A 21,131-nucleotide genomic window follows, 5' to 3' on the forward strand; every position below is an offset into this window, starting at 1 on the left:
GGATTGAGCAATCCAAAGGTTTTCATGGTTTTCCACTCGATGTATCCCAAATTCTGGTTAGCTGCATCAAAAGTCCTCATCAAAGGCAAATTTCTTCCAATACTTGATCCAGGAGTTCCCTTCCTTGTATTCTGGATTGAGTTCTAATTTACAAAACTATGGAGTTGAACATTGGTAGTAGTAAACCAAAATGGGATCGGCTGTTCAACCACGGTTATAAAATAAAATGTAAAAAACAGTTTACATGTTGCTCTTTATTAATTTGACCGTGTGATCTAATTTTCTATGGTAAAAAATCAAAATAAAAATCTTTCAAAAAAAATTTGGGAATGTACTGAAATAAAAATTTAATATTCCTCGAACAGTTTTTAAAGATTTTTATTAAATGTATTAACAGAAAATATTATCAAATATAAATTACTTTTCTTTAAAGCACTGTTTAAGACAAAAAATATTTAATATTTAGTTGCTATCTAAAATTTAGTTATTTTCTGAAATAATTTTAGAAATGTAAAGGACAGGTTTACTTACTACTGTTTTTATTATGACCGTATCATAATAGAATTGAAAATAAGTTTATTTTATTGTTTAAACTTTATGAAATTGAATTTAAAATCGCAACCCAAATTGTTTAAAAATTCATACCTCGTTATAAAATCCTAACTTTTTTTTAAGAAGTTTTAAAAACAGTTATAGTTTATCACATCAAACACTTTTCCTAGTATATTTTATTTACGCTTTGGATTTAATTTAATTATATTTATATCATAACCAGGGGTCTGTTTAGAAGAAATTTGGGTCCGTTAACGGACCCTTCACAAAATATCTTTTCATAAAAACGGACCCTTCACAAAATATTTTAACTTAAAAACGGACCCTTCACAAAATGATTTTTCTTTTAATCGGACCCTTCACAAATTTGTTCATCTTCATTATTATTTTGTTAATCGAAGAAACCCTTTCCAGGGCAGAAAACAAGAAAGATGGATGTAAACGAATTAAGTTTTGTCTTCGGCAGACGATTGATCCATTATTCGTCCGAAATGAATATTCTGCTTTCAGCAGTATAGGCTAAATACCAAATATTTGTATGTTGCATCTCTAATTTAGAAGCAGCAATTGTTGTTTACTTTTTAAAATTTAATTTTTTTAATTATAATTTTACAGTGTTGAGCATAATCTTGTATGTTTTTACAATTTAAAAACTCTTTGAAAAAGTTTTTTTTTGCAATAACAGGACCCTATTTGCACAAATTCATAAAAGTGGACCCTGATTGAAAGAATGTGAGTAATTTTTTCACAATTTCACGAAAAACGGACCTTTCACAAAATGTTTGAACAGACCCCTGATAACAGAATCTGTATACCTTATTTGTCTTTTTCTTTGAAATATCGCCATAGTAAAAACATATATGAAATGTTTCTTTATATAGTGTGATTTATCTTATATATATTTTTAAAAAACTTTAAAATATGTTTCAAAGATATCATCGGTTTGCAAAAATGTATCGCCTCCAAACATAAAGTAATAAAAGAAAAAATATTAGGGTGATAAATATCCGAAATCGAAATAAAGCTTCTTTTTTTTAATGTTATCTTTCATTTCATCTTCCCATTGTTTTCCTTTTCAATTCGTATTACATTAAATTTCATTTTTCTCTAAAATGCATTTACAACTAATGTCAAAACTTATCTTTCAAAAAGCAATTCTAAGAAGAAAAAAAAAGTTTTTTGTTTTGCGCCAAAATATTCTTGGAAAAACATTTGAACATTTTGCAATTTGCTTTCTACCATGAGTACAAAAAAAGTTAAATTCGAAAATGAATGAAAATATAGGTTAAGTTCAAAAGCGCATAAAAGACGGTTGAGGTTGAAAATAAATGAAAAAGGTTAAGTTCGGAAATGTATTAAAAAAACGATTAAAATCGGAAACATCTGGAAAAAAAAGGTTAAGTTTGGAAGTGCCTGAAAAAAAGTGGGTCTAATTAAATATATGAAAAGAAAATGGATAGAAGCAATTTATGAAAAAAAATTTAAGTTTAAAATTGAAAATTTAAATTTAAAAACAATTTCTTAAAATTATGGAAAAGAAATTTAATAATGAACATTTTAAGTAATATTTCTGTAAATACGAAGAAAAAAAATTTCAGAATTTAAAATTAAAAGGATGCAGTTTAGAAACAGTGTCTTTGAAAATTTTACTCAATAAATTGATATTTAATACTCCTATTTCATATATGTTATTAAATAATGTATAATTAATATGCTATTAAACTTGAGAAATTAATGTTTTCAAACTGATCATTGTTACAATTATAATTATTCAACTATTTTTTTTTCGATTAGAAACAGTCTCTTGAAAAATTTTACTAAATAAATTAATATTGAATACTTATAGTTCATGTATGTTATTAACCCCTTAACTTGTGCGCACGAGTTAATTCGAGCTCGCTAAACAGTCGAATAATTCGAAACTCGAAATAATTCGAGCGGCGTTGTATTTTATGCTGTTATAATTTTTCATACTCGAATATAATCGAGAATTGAAAATATGCATTGACACAATGCTCTAAAGTGTGTTTTTTTACATTTAAAAAAAAAAAAGATTTTTTTGGCCGGTTTTTTTCAAAAAATCTGTGCATTAAGTGGCTAAATAATATATGATTAATATGTTTTTAAACTTGAGAAATTAATGTTTTCTAACTGGTCATTGATACGAATATGATGATTCAATTATAATCAATCATGCATTATAATAATTCAAAATGTTAATTCAAATGCTGCATTATATTCACCAATAATTTTTAAATCTGACTACGGTTGTGTTGAACATAAATGAGTGCTACTCGGTACTGGATACCCGGTAAAGTTGGTCAATTTTGGATACCTGCGGTGCAGGTATTTAGATAAAAAATTGGATCCTGGTACACGGTAAAAAAATTCCACTTCTGGGTAATAAAAGTCTTATCAGATAGCTGGGTACCTAATACATCTCTGTTATATACATTATTCTTGTGTATTTAAACATTGGCGTAAGAAAACCGTGGTTGACATGGTTTAAACCAATTGGTTTAAACCATGGTTTTTCCCCAAAAAACTGGTTGCTTTTTGGTTTTTTGGAAGAAACCAAAAAAGAAATGGCATTTGCCAACCCTGAAGAAAACAGTAACTCCCTCCTCCCTTCTTGCTGACCACCTGTCTAAATTGACCACAAAAACAATGCGCAACACGTATTCAACTTACGCAGATTTCACTTATTTTATAACAATCCCTAGATGAAAAATTAGTAATCTCAAAATTTAATTTTAAAGAAAAAGATAATCAGTAATCCAATACCGTGAATTTTTAAAATCCTTTTCATCAGATCAATTGTTTTTACATCAGATAATTCAAATTAAATATAAGTTGTTTGCTGAAAAACTTTCTCGCAAAAATAAATCAGAAGAAAAATTAAATCTATAAAAATGTTTTGAAATTATAAGCCAAAGGGCATCGTCGAATCACAGAGAGAATAATCAAATATATTAAGGAGCCCTTGATTCTTTATGAGATACTTCCTCATCGAATTAATTGAAAACTTTGTATGCTCAAAACTTTTTTTAAAAAGGGCAGTAATCAAACGTGACGAGAGGAAATTTAAAAAAAAACTTTTTACGTCAGATATTTTAATACCAGTAAAAGTGTTAGGTTTTGATCTAATTAATTGAAACTCACTAAGCTCTTCAAATCTTGACATTTTCTTCTTTGAACAATATTTTCTTGATGAAGACTAAAGTAAATATTGAATTTAAGATTATTAATTTAATCCCCAGATCGATTTTGTTTTTAGCTATAAAAGAAGATTTTTTTTTTGTTTTATGTTTACTTTTTTAATTTTTTAAGTGGTGTATGTCATGTTAATAAATTTTCTCTTTCTTTATTTAGGTAAGTGCGTTATGTTAATCAGTATGCCTGGAAATTCTTTATGGATGAATAGTGGTAATATCTTCCTATTTTATCCGATAATTTTATTCTTGATATGATTTTTTTAAATGAGACATGATTTAAAGATTAATTTTTACGATTTTTGAACAAGATATAGTTTTTTTCTTAAATATTACTAATCTTTCACTTCAAACGAAATTTAACTTAGTGTAATTGTTTTCTTTGTTAACTAAACTTTTTTTTTTGTTCTCAAATACCTTAGGAATTTCCTTCTCAATGACTATTTAATATTAATTATTTTGAGATTTTATTATTTTAACGCTTTCTAGTTATTTTTCTTTAAAAAAAAGCTTTCGAATTTTCTTTTTAATGCAACTCACTAATTGCAATTTTTTACGTATCACTAGATAAATTTTAAAAGTTTGAATAATTTTTAAAAACTTAACATTTTTAAACCTCCAATTTAAACTGCTTCAAAATTGTGGGTTAGAAAAAAACTTAACTCAATTTACGATGTAAAAATGCAAAATCGTCTTTTTATCAGTTGGAAAACATTGTTGCTTTAATATTTTATCAGGAATGGTTAATTTGTGTATCGTGAATTATTAAGTTATAATCTCTTAATAATATTTATAAAAATGTGTGTTAAGTTTGAGCGAGTTTACAAAAGTAATTTTAAAAGTGTATTTAAAAATGTAAATCTGCAGCACTTGCTGATGTTATTTTTCTGTAACAAAAAAAATTGCTCTAGGGATATTACATAGGGTATGGTTGCTGCGTTGAATATTTATAAGAATAAAAAATGCATAGATCCAACAGTTTTTTCTTAGCTCATTTGTTACTTATGTTTTGAAGTGTTATCTCTTCGAATAATTTCACATTTTTACTGTTAATAGGGAATTAGTTTTATTTCTCAGATATAAGTTTTAAATTAAAGATTCTTCCTTTCTTAATCCAGACCTAAAACCGACTATTGGAAAGATTTTTAGACACTATTACAAGTAATTTAATTCGAAGAAAGGACGATCTTTGTAATGTTACATTTATGTTTTCTACTCCCAGTATAATATTAGAAATAGGTGGTACAAATCGAAAATTTTGCTACCACAAATGTAAAATCCAGTGATCTAATGACAGTTTTATTTATAAAGGAGAATGCTGTATCTTTGACCAATCTTATTTCTTAGCTTTTTTTTTTCAGAAGTAATGGTTTGCATTGCTTAGAAAGTTTACACCTAAACGCGAAAAAAATATGTATTTTTATAACACGTTTCTCTATTGATCTAATTTCTTGCGGACAAATTCTGTCATACAAATTCTGTCATACACTTAAGATTTTTAAGTAAGGAAAATCAGAGTAAGGTACAACATAATGTTGCACATTGTATCTATATGTAAATAATTATTTCACGGTACAACATATCATATCATTCCTTGAATTCACGATATAACATCCCAAGGTACATCATCTCCTTAGATATCACTTTATTTGTGTCCTTTTCACTTTAACTTATAAGTTGATTGAAGTTTGATATTTATGCAATTATAATTTATTTTTCGCGTAGACTTCAAAACCTGAAATAAATTAAGTTAATCATAAACGTATTATATTTTATTTTATAATCGGCGAATAACAGCTGACCCAATTCTGAGTTTACGACTTTCAACGTTCAACTCAGTAACCTTGTTATTTTGAACCCAACCCAGAAGACAAGGGAACTCTTACATTAAGCATTGGAACAAACTAGCCTTCATGGAGGCCTTGATGGAACTAAGCCACAGTGCATTGCATGAAGTGGAAAATTACGAAAACTTCCCACGGTTAGCCCGATGGGAAGGGGATTCTCACCCAAGATCCGTGGATAGAGCATTAGCCTTCCAATAAGGTGAACCGGGTTCGAATTCTGGTGATGGCTGGTCTATACGAAATCCGCACCCGGTTCGCACCGACAACGGCGTTGACGTAAAAATGTCCTCTGTGGTAGACGGATAATGAGTTAGAGTCCCCTTGCCGTTGGGCTAACCATGGGAGGTCTTCGTGATTTTCCTCGCCCTGTAACGCAAATGCGTGTTAGTTCCATCAAAAAGTCCTCCACGAAGGCAAATTTCTCCCACTACTTGATCCAGGAGTTACCTTGTCTTCTGGATTGGGTTTAAAATACAAGGCTGCGGAGTTTGAACATTGCCAGTAGTAAACCTAAAACTGGGTCGGCTATTCAACGACGGTTATAAAATGAAATAAAAAGTATCAAATCGCGATATTTTGATAGCATTTTCTTTTTTCCTGGCGTGAATAATAATTTTCTACCCGTAATATGAATATTATACTTTATTTTTAAGAAGGATTTTAAAAATAGATATAGGTAAGACGATGATTGTGGAATACTCTTTATTTGTGTTATTATAAACCCCGTTACAAGAAATGTTCGTTATTTCTCAAATTTATATGTAGAAGACATAGCTGCAAAAAAAATTCAATATTTCTCTTTGGGAAATAAATTTAAATATTTTTTCATTCCACCCCTTGTCATAACTAAGTCAAATTGTTATTAACTATTGATGAAAACAATGGCGCGCAGTTTGTTTACTCTTAAGCCAAAGGACGCATTAAATAGATGAGAAAATTTCTATTTTAATTTTGAATGAAAGGTTATCCGTGAGTAAACAACAGAATGGAAAAATTTATCTTTGACAGTGATTGAGCGCCTTAAATTCACTAACTCAAAATTTATCCATTCTTCTTCTTTGCTTTTCCATCAATCAAAAAAGCCTCTGATAGGCCCTTCTGCTTATTTTTTGGTATTAAAATATTTGCAGATTCCTTCAACGGAGTATGAAAACGACTTAATGTATGGAAGAAAAAAAATAGATTTTCTCCTATGAAGTTCGTTTTTTTAATAATAGTTTAAAATGCTTTTTTTTAATAAAACAAGCGTCAAATAGGCATGCTTCAAGGATTTTTAGGTCGGAAAAGAAATATTTTTAAAAATAGAATTTTTAATTTTAATTCGAATATTTTTTAAACAAAATTCTAACGCTTATTTTATAATTAATTATTTTTATATCTCATATAAAACGTCTGATTCATGTTTCAGAAATAGTTTCAGTCTTTCTGAAACACGATAAATCTCTAAAACGTTTTTGTAGGAATAGACTTTAAAATGCATTCTTTTATGTTTTAAACACTCTTTAACGTATCAGAAATGGCGATCAAACTTTTTAAGAAATATTTATATTTTGTGGATGCGTGAACGTTTTAGAAAGTAGCTGAAATGTTTTGGACACTTTTTTAAAAAGAGTTTGTCACAGATAAATTGTTCTTCTTGTGTCCTATAGACTTCGTACAGCGTTTTAGAAACACTAACAAAATATTCTAATCAATAAATATTTTTGATGTTTTATTTTATAAATGTTATATTTTATAAACCCAATTTTGAGTTTACGATTACCAATGTTCAAATCCATAGCCTTGTTATATTTAACCCAATCCAAAAGACAAGGGAACTCCTGGAGGGAGTATTGAGAGAAATTTGCCACCGTGGTGGTTTTTTAATGCAATTATACCACATTTCCGTTACATGGAGCGGAAAACCACGAAAACCTCCCACAGTCTCTAACTCATGATCCGTCTACCACTGAGGATATTGTACGTCAGCACTGTGGTCGGTGCGAGCCGGGTGCAGAATTCGTATCGATCTGTCATCTCTGGGATTCAAACCAATTGATAGGCCAGAGCTCTGATAAACGAATATTGTACAAATTCGTTTTAGGAAATAAATAAAAAAAAAAGCATTTTAATTGTTCTAGTACACAGCTAATAAATATACAACATTTTTTTAAAAACATTTGTGCTACGCTATGTATGTTTTTTTTTTTCTTCTTTTTTTTCGTATATCTATGTAGCGCTAAAATTCGAAATCCACTTGTTAATTTGTTAGTTGTTTTTAGTAAAAGTGTAAAAACATTTAACGGGATTTTTTTTTTTGCTTAATATCATTTTACTTATTAGTTAATACGTGTATTATTTAAACACTTTAATTCATAAAATTATGTGTTAAAATACTGGTCAAGTTATTGAATAAAACTATTTAGTGCTTTACTTAAATAAAATTATTGAGCATTACTCACTTTTAAGTTTAACTTCATGCATAATGTATGCAGTTAAACATTGCCATCTGCGTAAAGGGCGTCAGATTTAATCACGCGGAATTCAAGTTAGATATTAAGTAATTTTTCATTCTTTAATTGATCGATGTATTAATCTGCAGATCAATTATAATTACACTTTCCCGGATTATCGCAATTTAACGGTGTATAATGCAGTGCTTAAAATTTTACTACGGATTTTTATGCATCGTTCACAATTCTCAACAATTGAAAAACTAAGTTAAAGAATAAGCTATGTGAAATTCAAAAATCGCTCTTGAACTGTGAGTTTAAAACAGGCTACATGGGTACGCAACATTAATTTTTACATTCAAATAATTCTAATAAGTAAAATAAAAAAGAAAAGAATGGAATATATGTTATAATAACAACTTTCTTCTTAAAGTTTGAAAGGTGGTGGTCCTAAACAAAAATATCGCTTATAACCTTCTTATAACTAAACGCTTCAATAATAAGGTCACGTTATAATTAATCAATAACAACATGACTTACACAAAAGTAAAAAAAAAAAAAGAAGAAGAAAACATTTCATTACTAGTACAATATAAGTATTTTCAAGTACTTTTAGTTAATTAAGTTACGTTTTAGTGTTTAAGTATCTTTTAGTTATGCAATAAAGCTTTAAACTATTATTAAAACTAAATATTTAAAAAACACATTAACTAGTACGAATATATTATTAACACTCGTTATTTTGAAATAAATGAATACATTTAAATAATTTTTTCAAATAAAAAAACACTAGCAAAAAAAACTGCATTGCTCAAGTTGTGGTTAACTATTATTAATGATGAAATAAAATGTCCCTATTTAAGTTGAATTATAAAAACAGACCATAGAAGTACTTAATTGTTATTTTTTTCTTTTTTCTTTCCTAAGGTTAATAAGGAAACTTTTTTTTATTCTTCAATTTTTTTTATTAAATGTGACTTTTTTATTAACTCTTTTATATCTTTTTTTTCCTGCATTAGTAAGAAAAACGTTTCTTAGAAAACATCTAAATGAATTTTTTTGTTGTATAATTAGAAATTGCATATTTGATTACGATTAATTCCCATAAAAAGAACAAGCGAAAACCGACATACCCAGCGTATTTGATTATGATTAAATCCCACTAAAAGAATATAAGAATACCAACAAGTTGAAAAAGGAAAATTTTAATTTACTATTTCTCTTTTAATTCTAAAATAAACCCAAGATCAAAAAGTTTGGATTCATTTCAGTTAACTACATGACGAGAAACAGATTAATAATTAATACTACTTATTAAATAATCTTCTAACATTTTATCATTATAATAGTAATCCTTAAGTAGTTGTTGTTTTTATATAAATCAAACTGTTTCGCAATGAATTGCTATTAACTAGTAGTTACTAAAAGTTTACAATTTTTGATATATTATTTTATTACTTATATATTATTCTTAAGCGTTTATTATTTGAATAATTATCATTTCATAGCAGTAGACTCTTATAAAATTTGCTTATTATGTTATTAATAAAATTAAATTCTCGGTGTAAAGTAATTTGAAAAAGAAATGTTAAAATGTTACAAGAGTTCATTATTTATTTTAATTTTATTACTATATTATTTAACTTAATTGAAAAGAAATATAATGTGAAGAAATGTAATGAAAAAGAAAAGGAAAAACGTAATAAGAGTTCATTATATATTTTAATTTTATTAATATATTATGTAACTTATTTATTAGTTTATTTTATAACTAACCAGAAAAAACTTTATAGTAACTAAATATGAATTGTTTTAACCCTTCCCTGCTCCCCTTTTCATATCTACTAATCAAAGTTTGAATTGGATTTTCTCTGTCTACAATAATTTAACATTGAAAATTGTTTTGCACATCTGCAAAGGTGTTTGTCTTAGTAAGGAAAAAATTGACCTCCAGTCTAGACTAGTTTCAACTTAGAAGAACACGCTTTTCCCTTCGTGTATAGTTTGTCTAAAGCAGAGTTGGCCGTTGATTACAGTAATCGATTACAACTGTAATTGATTACAGATAATTACAGCTATGTAATCAATTACTTGTAATCACGATTACAAGTAATCAATTACTTGTAATCGTGATTACAATTTTCAAAAAATTTTGATTACAGCTGTAATCATGATTACAATTTTGATTACAGTAATCAATTACTTGTAATCACGATTACAAGTAATCAATTACTTGTAATCGTGATTACAACTTGCAAAAAATTTTGATTACAGCTGTAATCATGATTACAATTTTGATTACAGTAGTCAATTACTTGTAATCACGATTACAAGTAATTGCGATTACAAGTAATCACAACAAAAACGATTACAAGTAATTATGATTACAAGTAATCAAAATATATGATTACATGTAATCTTGATTACATGTAATTTGATTACATGTAATTGTGATTACTTGTAATCAAACTATACGATTACAAGTTATTACGATTGTATACTATAGTCAAGTTTTTTATGTAAGTATTCCTGTGTTTACATATTTTTATGTACATAGAATGTACGCACGCATAAACGTACAATTTGCGATTCCTATACATACAATGTATGCACAAACGTTGTTTGTACGTACAATATTCATAATTATATTGTAATATACTTAATGCAATGCGCATATGCTTAGTACATATAATTATGAATTTATGATACATGTACGCATGTATGTTAGTTTGTACAAAAAGGCAATGTTTTGTATCTTTATATACATAGACAATGTATGTATGAACATGTATGAAAATAAATTATTGTTTATGCGTTTGCATGCTTTTATGTACTTAAGTGCATATATTGTACAAATTTACGATAATAGCACGTATATGCAATGTACGTTTGTATATAAAATTGTACGTATTTGCGAACAATATGCAAGAATGTTATTTAAAGGTACAATATATGCACATAGTTGCGTAAATAAAATGCGTACATGTATACATGCATATTTATATGTACATCGATATATGTTTACGCAAAGTATGTACTTATGTACAACTTACGTATGTACTTGTATAACTACATACTTTGTTAATACTCATGCGCATGTAATGCATGGATGTACAAAAAAATAGTTATATGCACAATGTATGCATGTGCATACAACGTATACACGTACATAATTACAAGTAATGTACAAATGCATGCGTACATTTAAATATATGTAATTACAATATACACATACATTGTGCATACATTAAAAAAAATTATATGAGTAAAGTTATTAAAATTTGTTTTAAAATTTATTCTAAGGCATATGAAACTCGACCTCATATTTTTTAGAAAGCAAACGATAATTTTATTTGGAATTTCTAAATTATTAATTCCACACATAAAATTTACCGTTTTTCTTACCATTTAAAAAATTTCTATGAATCATGCATTATGTTATAAAAAAAATAAATCTATATTGTCAAACATTTCATGAAAGTACCTGAAAATAATTTTTTATTCAGAGAATTTCAAAATGATATAGAACAATTAAAGCTGAAAACTAAATTTAAATATCGTTTGATTTTGTCATTTAACTTGCTTGAGTCATTAAAAGTTAACTTACATGCATTTTATTTATTGCATTGTACACATATTTAGACATAAATGTAATGTACATATGTATACGTGTAATGTATGTACGCATGTACAATGTATGTACATACATTCATGTATTGTACGTGCATATATAGTACATATGGATATGCATACATGGAACATACGTGTATTGTACATGTGTGGATACATTCATTGGACATATATACATTGCACCATATGCATAGATAGGGATAGCATGCATGTACACATGTAAAATTTGTACGAAAGAATTATGCCCAATATATTTATGCACATATGTACTGTACATGTACACACATATGTACATTATATGAACATTATATGTTCATTTCATCATATGTACATTATATGAATATACATCTGTACGCTATATGTATATACATCTGTACAATATATGCATCTCAAATGTGTGTATGTACGTACGTTATGCATGTCGAATGCATGTATGAATATATGTGAAATATAAATACGCCCAATGTACGTACAATCGTACACAAATGTATTATGCATATTTGGATACTTACATTGAACATGAACATATTATGTACATGTACATAAATACACTGGACATGCATATCATGTACATGTTTACATACATATATTGTACATCCTACAGATATACCTATATTGTACATGCATACATATATTGTACTGTTCATAAATAAATTGCACATACATGCGTGGGACATACATTGTACAGACAATGTATGTATGTTCGTACAAACACAAGTACTTGTATATACATGCGTACATGAACATAGATATACATTTTACATACACAAATATTTGCATAAAATGCATATATTCATTGTGTATAAATGTACATGTCTACATTGTTTGCACATACATACGTAATTATTATCTATATACATACGTACGTATATTTTATACCTACAATATAAGTGTATGTACATGTGTGTGAAACTAAAATGTCTGAACATATGCACTAGATAAAATCATATGTACATACATTTTAATTACATTCATTTGTACGTATACAAATACGTACAAAATGCAGTACATGTTAATACGTGCAAAATGTATCATAATAAAATACATTCTACTATCTACTGTAAAATATAATCATTTATAAGAATACAATAGTCTTGTAATCGTGTAATTAGATTACATGTAATCAAATTACATGTAATCAAATTACATGTAATCATATATTTTGATTACTTGTAATCATAATTACTTGTAATCGTTTTTGTTGTGATTACTTGTAATCGCAATTACTTGTAATCATGATTACAAGTAATTGATTACTGTAATCAAAATTGTAATCATGATTACAGCTGTAATCAAAATTTTTTGAAAATTGTAATCATGATTACAAGTAATTGATTACTGTAATCAATATTGTAATCATGATTACAGCTGTAATCAAAATTTTTGAAAATTGTAATCATGATTACAAGTAATTGATTACTGTAATCAAAAAATGTAATCGATTACATTTTTGGCCAACTCTGGTCTAAAGTAAGAACAGTCCTAGCCATTCGTCTGGACCCATGGCGGTGACTATGGCAACGAGGTATAACTATTTCAAGTAGGGGTGTGGGATCATTGTGTAAGGCTGGTTTTGACTCTGGTTGGCCAGAGATGGAGAATCTTTTTCTTCGGTCTATTGTGTTAGCCCAAGAGTGAAGAGAAGCTACCCTCCTAAAAATACGCTATTCTTGTTTCCATAGCAGCAGACGGCTTCAGACCTTGTGGCGGGAGAGTTCTTACGGTAGACAAACTATAGTTTCATTGGTTTGGCATCAACTGCCATTCCGGTAAGGGGGTAAGATGATGTTTATTATTGCAATTTGAATCTTCAGTCTTTTCATTTCCTGATCTCATTTTTATTATTTTGTGTTTATAATTGTAAAGATTCTACTTTATTTTATAACTGTCTTTGAAAAGGAGACCCAATTTTGGGCTTACAGCTACCAGTGTTCAATTCCGTAACCTTATAAATTTGAACCCAATCCAAAAGACAATGGAACTACTCGATCAAGTATTGGGGGAAATTCTGCTTTGTGGAGGACTTTTTGATGGAATTAACGCGCATTTTCTACATGGTGAAGCAAACCATGAAAACCTCCCACGGTTAGCCTGTCGGCTAGGGGATTCTAACCCATGATTCGACTACCACTGAGATCTATGTCGATGCGAGTCGGGTGCGGAATTCGTATCGATCAGTCATCGCTGGGATTCGAAGCTGGTTCACCTCATTGGAAGGTGAACGCTTTATCCTCTGAGCTACACAAAGTTTCTATTGTTCACCGTTACGTTACGTATCAGTGAGTTTATATCATTGTACAAGCAGTTTTGCTGATATGCTAAGGAGCAAAAATGTTTAATCCTCTCAAGAAGTAGCTCTTGATTTCTTTTTTCTGTATTTTTCATGCATTCCTTGACAAAAATAATTAGTATTCTTCACTTTTAAAAAGTTAGGAGTGAACGTTTCAGATAATTATTGCCACTGTTTTTGCGTAACAGCAAATAAAAGTTAGAAGATTCGAGTGCATAAATAAAAGATTTTTAAACGCTTTTTTGGATGTGGTTTAGATTCAAAACTGGGTTTTCTGGGCTAGTGATACGGATTCAGCTTAGTGCAATGCTCTGAATCATTTAGCAAATGGTGTCTTCAAAAATAATATTACAGATGCTATTAGGTTAAAAGTACTCCGTTATTTTTTATTTTCATACTAATGAATATCTAGGCACTTCCACTCACTGTTATTACTAATTATCATAAAATTTGGCGCGCAGTGTTTCTTACGTTTCGATAAGAGCTATGTTTAAATTTTAAAAACGTTCTTTATTTTATTACGTACACAATTTCATGCACGAATTTTGGTGATTACTTTCGAAAAATTCCCTTTCAATATTTATCAAAAATTCAATGGACTGCCTACAACGGTATTGCGTTCAGTACGAACTTTATTAGGCATAAAACCTTAACTTCAAATAAGAAGATCAAAAATCTCCCAGATATGGGTTTTTTTTCCCCACCGAACTTTCATTCGCTTGGAATCATTCTTCTGGTAGAAAGAGGGCAAAAGGTATTGGAACAGAGTGGACAATATGATTCAATAAAATATTTATTTACAATGAGAAAATCGCCTATCATTTTTATCAAAAAAAAATCTAAACTACTCTCCGAACAACCAAATATTTTCTAAGAATAAAATTTCCATAATTATCAAAATTTTAAAAATTTATTATTTCTATATTCATGATATTGTCATACATCATATTGAACCTGGAACCACAGACTTTCATACTAATTATTTTCAGAAAATAATATTTCCATTTTTATCAAAATTGAAAAGAAAAAAAACAGTCATTTCTTTATGTTGTCGTTCATATTTTCCCTGCAACCACGTACTTCATAATATTGCTTTTCTAAGAACAGTATTTTAATATTTATTGAAAATTTTAAAAACTAGCTATCCCTTTATGTTGTCATTCATCATATTTTAACTGGAACCACGTACACAGCAGTAATTATTTTCTCGGAATAACATTTCTATGTTTGTATATATATAAAAAAATGGAAACAAAAATATCTTTATTATGTTGTCATACATAACTAGAACTGCAAACATCCATAATTGTTATTTTGTAGAAATTATTTCATTATATAGAAAATTTTATAAAACAGTTTTTTTTATCGTCTTGCCAGATATTCTTATGTTGTCAGTGAAACCGGGAATTTTTTTATAAATAGGAAAATATATATAACTTTATAAATAATATATAACTTTTATAAATAAAAAACTTTAAAATTTTATGAAAACAAATATGTATTTCTTTGTGTCGCGATTTTCAATCCACTTATCTAAAAATGAATCTTCAGACCTCTGCAATAGCAGCAACTGGTTTAACAGTATCCTTTCACTTTCTGGCAACAGCGAATGGTGATAAACATCAATTATTAACGACTCGCGCTTCCAGCACAATGGACTTAGATTGTGTGTCTCTAATTATGATTCTGGTGACATGCGTGGGAAAATGGTGAACGGCGATAAATTCGATGGAAAGTAAGTTTATGTTCCCAGTCTCCTTTACACATCTTCTGCAATGCAAAAGAACGTGTTGAGTAGATTCGAAACAAGTTGAGTTGCAATACTGCTTCTGAACGACAATGTATTTTTTTATTTTCTGACAAACGCGGCATCCCTTTTTATCACCTTCAACAAACAATTGTAGTGGTTAATTTTTAGTTCCCTTTAGCAGTGATTTATTACTCACAGTGTCTGTCGTTTATCGTTCAGAAGAAGCATTCTGTTGTTCTACTTCTTATTCTTTTTTTTTTCTTCTTTTTCAACTACAAAAATTCTTCCAAGTGTTTGGTCTAGAATATATTTAGCAAAAAATAGAGGATTGAATTTTACAGAATTTTTTTCCCCTGCTCTGAAAATAGTCAGGTAAAACTAACTGATTGTAAGAAATAATTGGAATCATAAGAACATGTTCACTTCAGTGTCTAAAAAAATTCGATGATTTAAATCAGTAATTCAAGTAAAAGTTATGCACTGCATGAATCGACGGTTTTTTATCTATTCAAACCTAAAAAATTCGGTCAACTCATCTAATTCGAATCAGAACAGTGGATTCTGGATCACAAAAATGATATTTTTCATCTTTAATTCTTTAATTCTTTTTTCGACTTTTGAAATATTTTAATTGTTTGTGGTTTAGAATATATATTTAGCAAAAATAAAGGATTTTAATTTTCATGAATTATAACTCTTTTCTAAAAAGTGAAGAGTTAAAAAACAGTCGGAAACTTGAAAAACACGTCAAGTTAAGAATCTAATTAGAGATTCTATAAAAGTTACTCAAAACCAGATTTGGCTTATCTAGTGATTCCAGATCAATCATCTTGTTTAAATTAGAATGAACAGTCGATTCCAATCAGCAGTTAAGTACGGAATTCTAATTATGAAAAAAAAGGGTGAAATCATCTTTTTTAAATTAGAATGAACAGTCGATTCCTTAACTATTTACAACGCATTGATTCTTTGTATTTTGTAAATCACTTTGTTGATTCCAGTCAGCAGTTAAGTACGAAATTCTAATTATGAAAAAAAATGGTGAAATCATCTTTTTTAAATTAAAATGAACAGTCGCTTCCTTAACTATATACAACGCAGTGACTTTTTGTATTTTGTATATCACTTTGTTGATTCCAATCAGCAGTTAAGTACGAAATTCTAATTATGAAAAAAAAAATGGTGAAATCAACTTTTTTAAATTAGAACGAACAGTCGATCCCTTAACTATTTACAACGCAGTGATTTTTTGTATTTTGTATATCACTTTGTTGATTCGAATCTGCAGTTAAGTACGGAATTCTAATTATGAAAAAAAATGGTGAAAGCAATTAATGTTTACTTTTCAAATATGATGAAAAATTAATTATATAGTAATAACCGTTTATATATTTTGATCTGATACTTTAAATTAGTAAGCTTTTTTTTTCAGAATTAAAAACTTTTAGAATTATTAACACAACTAATAATTAATTATATTGTCATTAATAATTTTATTTTCATCATTAATCTTTTTAACTCTCAGATAGTTACGAAACTTACGAAATGTAAAGTTTTAATATTGATTTAGAAAAGTATTTATTCTGATTTACTTCTTCAGAAATAACACAGTAGGTTACTGCCAACTTTTGTAATTCTTTAAAATGTTTATGATTAAATAATGACGAATCAGTTTACAAAATTTATCTTTGTAAATAATTCAAAATTTACATAATTTTATTATGAAATCAAACATTATTTAACCCAAGATAAAAATTAAAGTAGAACTATAAGAAGAGCTCTAGAATAAGTAAATATTTTTGAAAACTAATCACAAATATTTTTTTTTTTTCTATCTTCAGTTCCTTTTTAGCACTTTCGTTCATATTCTTTTAACATCTGCTGAATTTCATAAATTTCTTGAAAATTCTCATTTTTATAGAGCAATCGTAAACTTTATTACTGAAATTTCAATTTTAGAGTTATCAGTGTTTGTAGCTTTAAAAAATATTTTCCTAAACTTAGTACTCAATTTTCTGCGAGAATATTTTTTCATTGCCAGATGTAAAAGATCATTTTCTTGGCCTCAAGCAAAAAAATAAAAACGAAATTTCTTTTTTAGAGAGTATTTCTATAATATTTACCTGAAGCTAAGCTTGAACAATTTTTCTTAGGAATCCCATGTTGATCATTAATTGCTTGTCATTTTAATTTAAAGGAAGAAGTCAAATGTGATATTTCTATTAAAATTTAAACAATCTTTTTATTTATTTCTTTACTTATTTTTATTTATTTAATTATTAACTCGTACAAATTGTTTAGTACAGTTGTAAGAGAATTAATTAAAGCAAGCGTAGTTTCTTGGTATTGTTAACCGTTACTCGTTTCTATTAAAGGAATAATGAACTACGACCAGTACAAGAACAGTATAGAAAGAATGAGGCCTGACTTGAACGACAGTATTCTACACTGTAAAAAATTCTGGATCAAATTACAGTGTAAGTACTGGCACTTTGGGGGCATCATCCGTGAAATCCATTTTCACCGTATAATATTAAACCGTAATTATACTGTTATATTTGTTTAAATAAAGTGATTCAGTGATTATAGGGTAATTAGTACTGTAAAAAATACTGTATATGATATTTTTCATTTCGTAACATGTTCCAGTAAAAAGGGACTTTACAGTAAAAAGTACCACCATCCTGAGCGCCGGTAACCGTAGTTTGATCCGGAATTTCTTACAGTGTACTAAAAGATGAAATATTTCAACGAGATTCGGCTCCCACCTTGCCATAATTCCGAAAAAATTATGGAAATCCTTGTCAAAAACAAAGTAGTTCCTTTAGATAGGCCTTGCCACTCTCCATATTCATTCGGAATTCATTAATATTTGCTAATAACGGCTGTTAAAATTGGAGTGCAGTACCTAAAATAGCTTTTATCATTGATTACTATACTGTATTGTATAGTAATCACATTTCTGGTTATAAAAAAAAATTCTGGTAACAAAGCCAAAATATACAGTATTTAAGCCATTTATTTGGTAAATTTACCGCTCATATGGTTACGGTTTATCAGAAATTCTGGTTTTCAAAATTATAGGAGTTATAGCCACACATTTAATAAAACATACGTTGCAGAAAAGTAAATTTAACCGAATAAATAATCTAAGGTATCGTGATAAAATTGCCAAATTTTGTCACGTTTACCAAATTTTATCAGATATTATAAAACCATATTTTATTGCTAATTTTATTAAAATCATTACCAAAGTGCTTCGATAAATGTTACCGAGCCTTTTGGTGTTCCCATGGAGTCAGACATTTTAAATTTTACCATATTTTTTCGTAGTTTTCACCAATTTTTTTTCTCAGTGATATAGTCAAAAACTGCTTGATTAAGTCGATTTCAAAACTATTGAAACTTGTTCTATAGGTATACTAAAAATTATTAAGAACTATATTATTGATATTTTCCAACTAACTTTTGATTTTCAAAACATGATTGTGTTTCAATTAAAAAAAAGAAAAGAAAAAACTACGTTTAGCAACTATAAGCCAATACTGAAAAAAATAAAATTTACAATTTTTTTCCCCGTCTTAAACTTTTCTGATACCACCGATAGGAAATCAATTTAGTTTAATCTCATTAAAAGACAATATTTTTCATCCAAGCATTATCAACTCGATTTTATAACATATATTTTTCTAATCATTCGACAACGATTATGAACTATTTTTCTTCGTAAGCAGTCAGTCAGTTGTTTTCCCAATTCCAACGAGACTGAAGTTTATAATCCAGTTTGCTTAGGGTTGCTATATTACTTTCTCTGCAAAGTCGCTTGTAATCTCTTTCATTGAAATACGATCCTATTTTCGTCCTTGATGGACGCTCATCCCAGAGGGAGAGACATAAGTACCGAATTTTCAAAAAATAAAAAAGAGGAAAAAAGAATAAGGACTTATAAGTAGAAGGCGGGAGAGAGCAAAAAATGCGAAAGCACGTGGGGTTATGAGGGTTAAAGGGGGAAGTTAAGACGTCCATGGGACGTCTATCTCAGTTGCACTGCACGTGAACAGATTATTACGTGTATGGTCACGACTTAGACGCTGATACCACGGAATATGAACACCCCCTGGATGTTGTTTTTATTACTCAAAATAAGAAGAAGAAACGGTTAAAATGTTCCTTTTGCATTTTGCTTGTGGGTGCAGCTAGGGGTGCAAGGAGTTCAAACGATCAGTGTTAGGAATCTCCAAATTGTTCTTTATTGTTCTTGTTTAACCTTTCTTCCTTTATCATGCCCCTATCTATGTGTGTTTATGTTTCTGTGGTGGGCTTCCATTATCTGGCTGTGAAAACAATGAAGTACGTGGGGTGACAGTAGTATTGAGATAGGGTTCCCTTGTGGTAAAGAGAGTTTATATTGCTGAATCAGGGACTTGGCGAGAAAGAAAGCCATTTAGTCCATTATTTTTTCCCCTTCTGATGGATTTGGATGTTTTTCTTTCGTTGTTTTTGGCATCTTACTAACTGTTCTTTTTTTTATTTTTTTTTATCTATTCTAATATGAGAAAGGTTTTTGCTCAAAAAATAAAAATATTTGACCTGGATGGAATACTAGTAATGCAAAAGCATTCTATGTTTTTTTTAATATTTTTTTAAAATGGCTTCTTTTTTAACATTTTAATATATTTATAGAGAGTTTTATTAAGATATGGTGAGAAATTTTGATATTCAACTAATTATCCCTTCAGTTGAAGCCAAGTCAAAGTTGATAAGAAGCGGCATACTTGGATAGTGTGAAATGATTATATAGAGTGAGATTTGTTAAAAGTTGCTAATTTTTTTTTTTTTTGATTATGTATAAACATATTTTATAATAATTTATAAATATATTTTATAATCCGATTTCTGATTTACATTTCTTTCTCGATATTCATTTATATATAAGTACACTCATGGACAAAAAAATTAGCGCACCGAGAAGGAGTCGTCAAAATGAAACGAAATTTTACTACGTAATGACTACTTTGATATAAGTAAATGATTAGAAAATCAAAGATTATTGTTTTTCTTTGATTTTCTAATCATTTACTTACATCAAAGTAGTCATTACGTATGTAAAATTTCGTTTCATTTTGACGACTCGTTCTTGGTGCGCTAATTTTTTTGTCCATGAGTGTATATTGTGATTCAGCGACTGATTTAAGTTACGACATTTTGCTCCGAATATGATCCACTATTTGTAAATGGTTTATCATTACTTGATTGTATTATAAAGAAAGATTGTAATTCCATTCATTTTACAATAAAAAATAGTTTTTTATAGGTTACAGGGATAAGTATTTAAAAGTAATAATCTAGTTTGAATCCTTTATCGAAATAAATTTTATATTTATTTTTATTCCCCTTTAAAACAATGCATTGTACTCA

At 28.4% G+C, this 21,131-nt stretch overlaps 1 protein-coding gene across 4 annotated transcripts in view; it reads left to right on the forward strand.

Moving 5' to 3' along the window:
* Positions 1-21,131, forward strand: part of LOC107438411 (neural cell adhesion molecule 1-A) — a 247,365-nt gene that overhangs the window by 114,550 nt on the left and 111,684 nt on the right. For 2 of the 4 annotated variants that reach the window (XM_087163964.1, XM_087163965.1), the window contains exon 1: positions 3,921-3,978. The exons of the other annotated variants lie outside the window; for them this stretch is intronic. In XM_087163964.1, the coding sequence (XP_087020090.1) occupies positions 3,936-3,978 (43 nt within the window). In that variant the 5' untranslated portion in view covers positions 3,921-3,935. Of the gene's footprint in view, positions 1-3,920; positions 3,979-21,131 lie in introns of those variants that run through there. 4 annotated transcript variants of the gene reach the window in all.

The sequence above is a fragment of the Parasteatoda tepidariorum genome, chromosome 5 (assembly GCF_982258835.1).
Source record: "Parasteatoda tepidariorum strain Cologne lab strain chromosome 5, Ptep-v5.0, whole genome shotgun sequence".
Taxonomy (NCBI): Eukaryota; Metazoa; Arthropoda; class Arachnida; order Araneae; family Theridiidae; genus Parasteatoda; species Parasteatoda tepidariorum.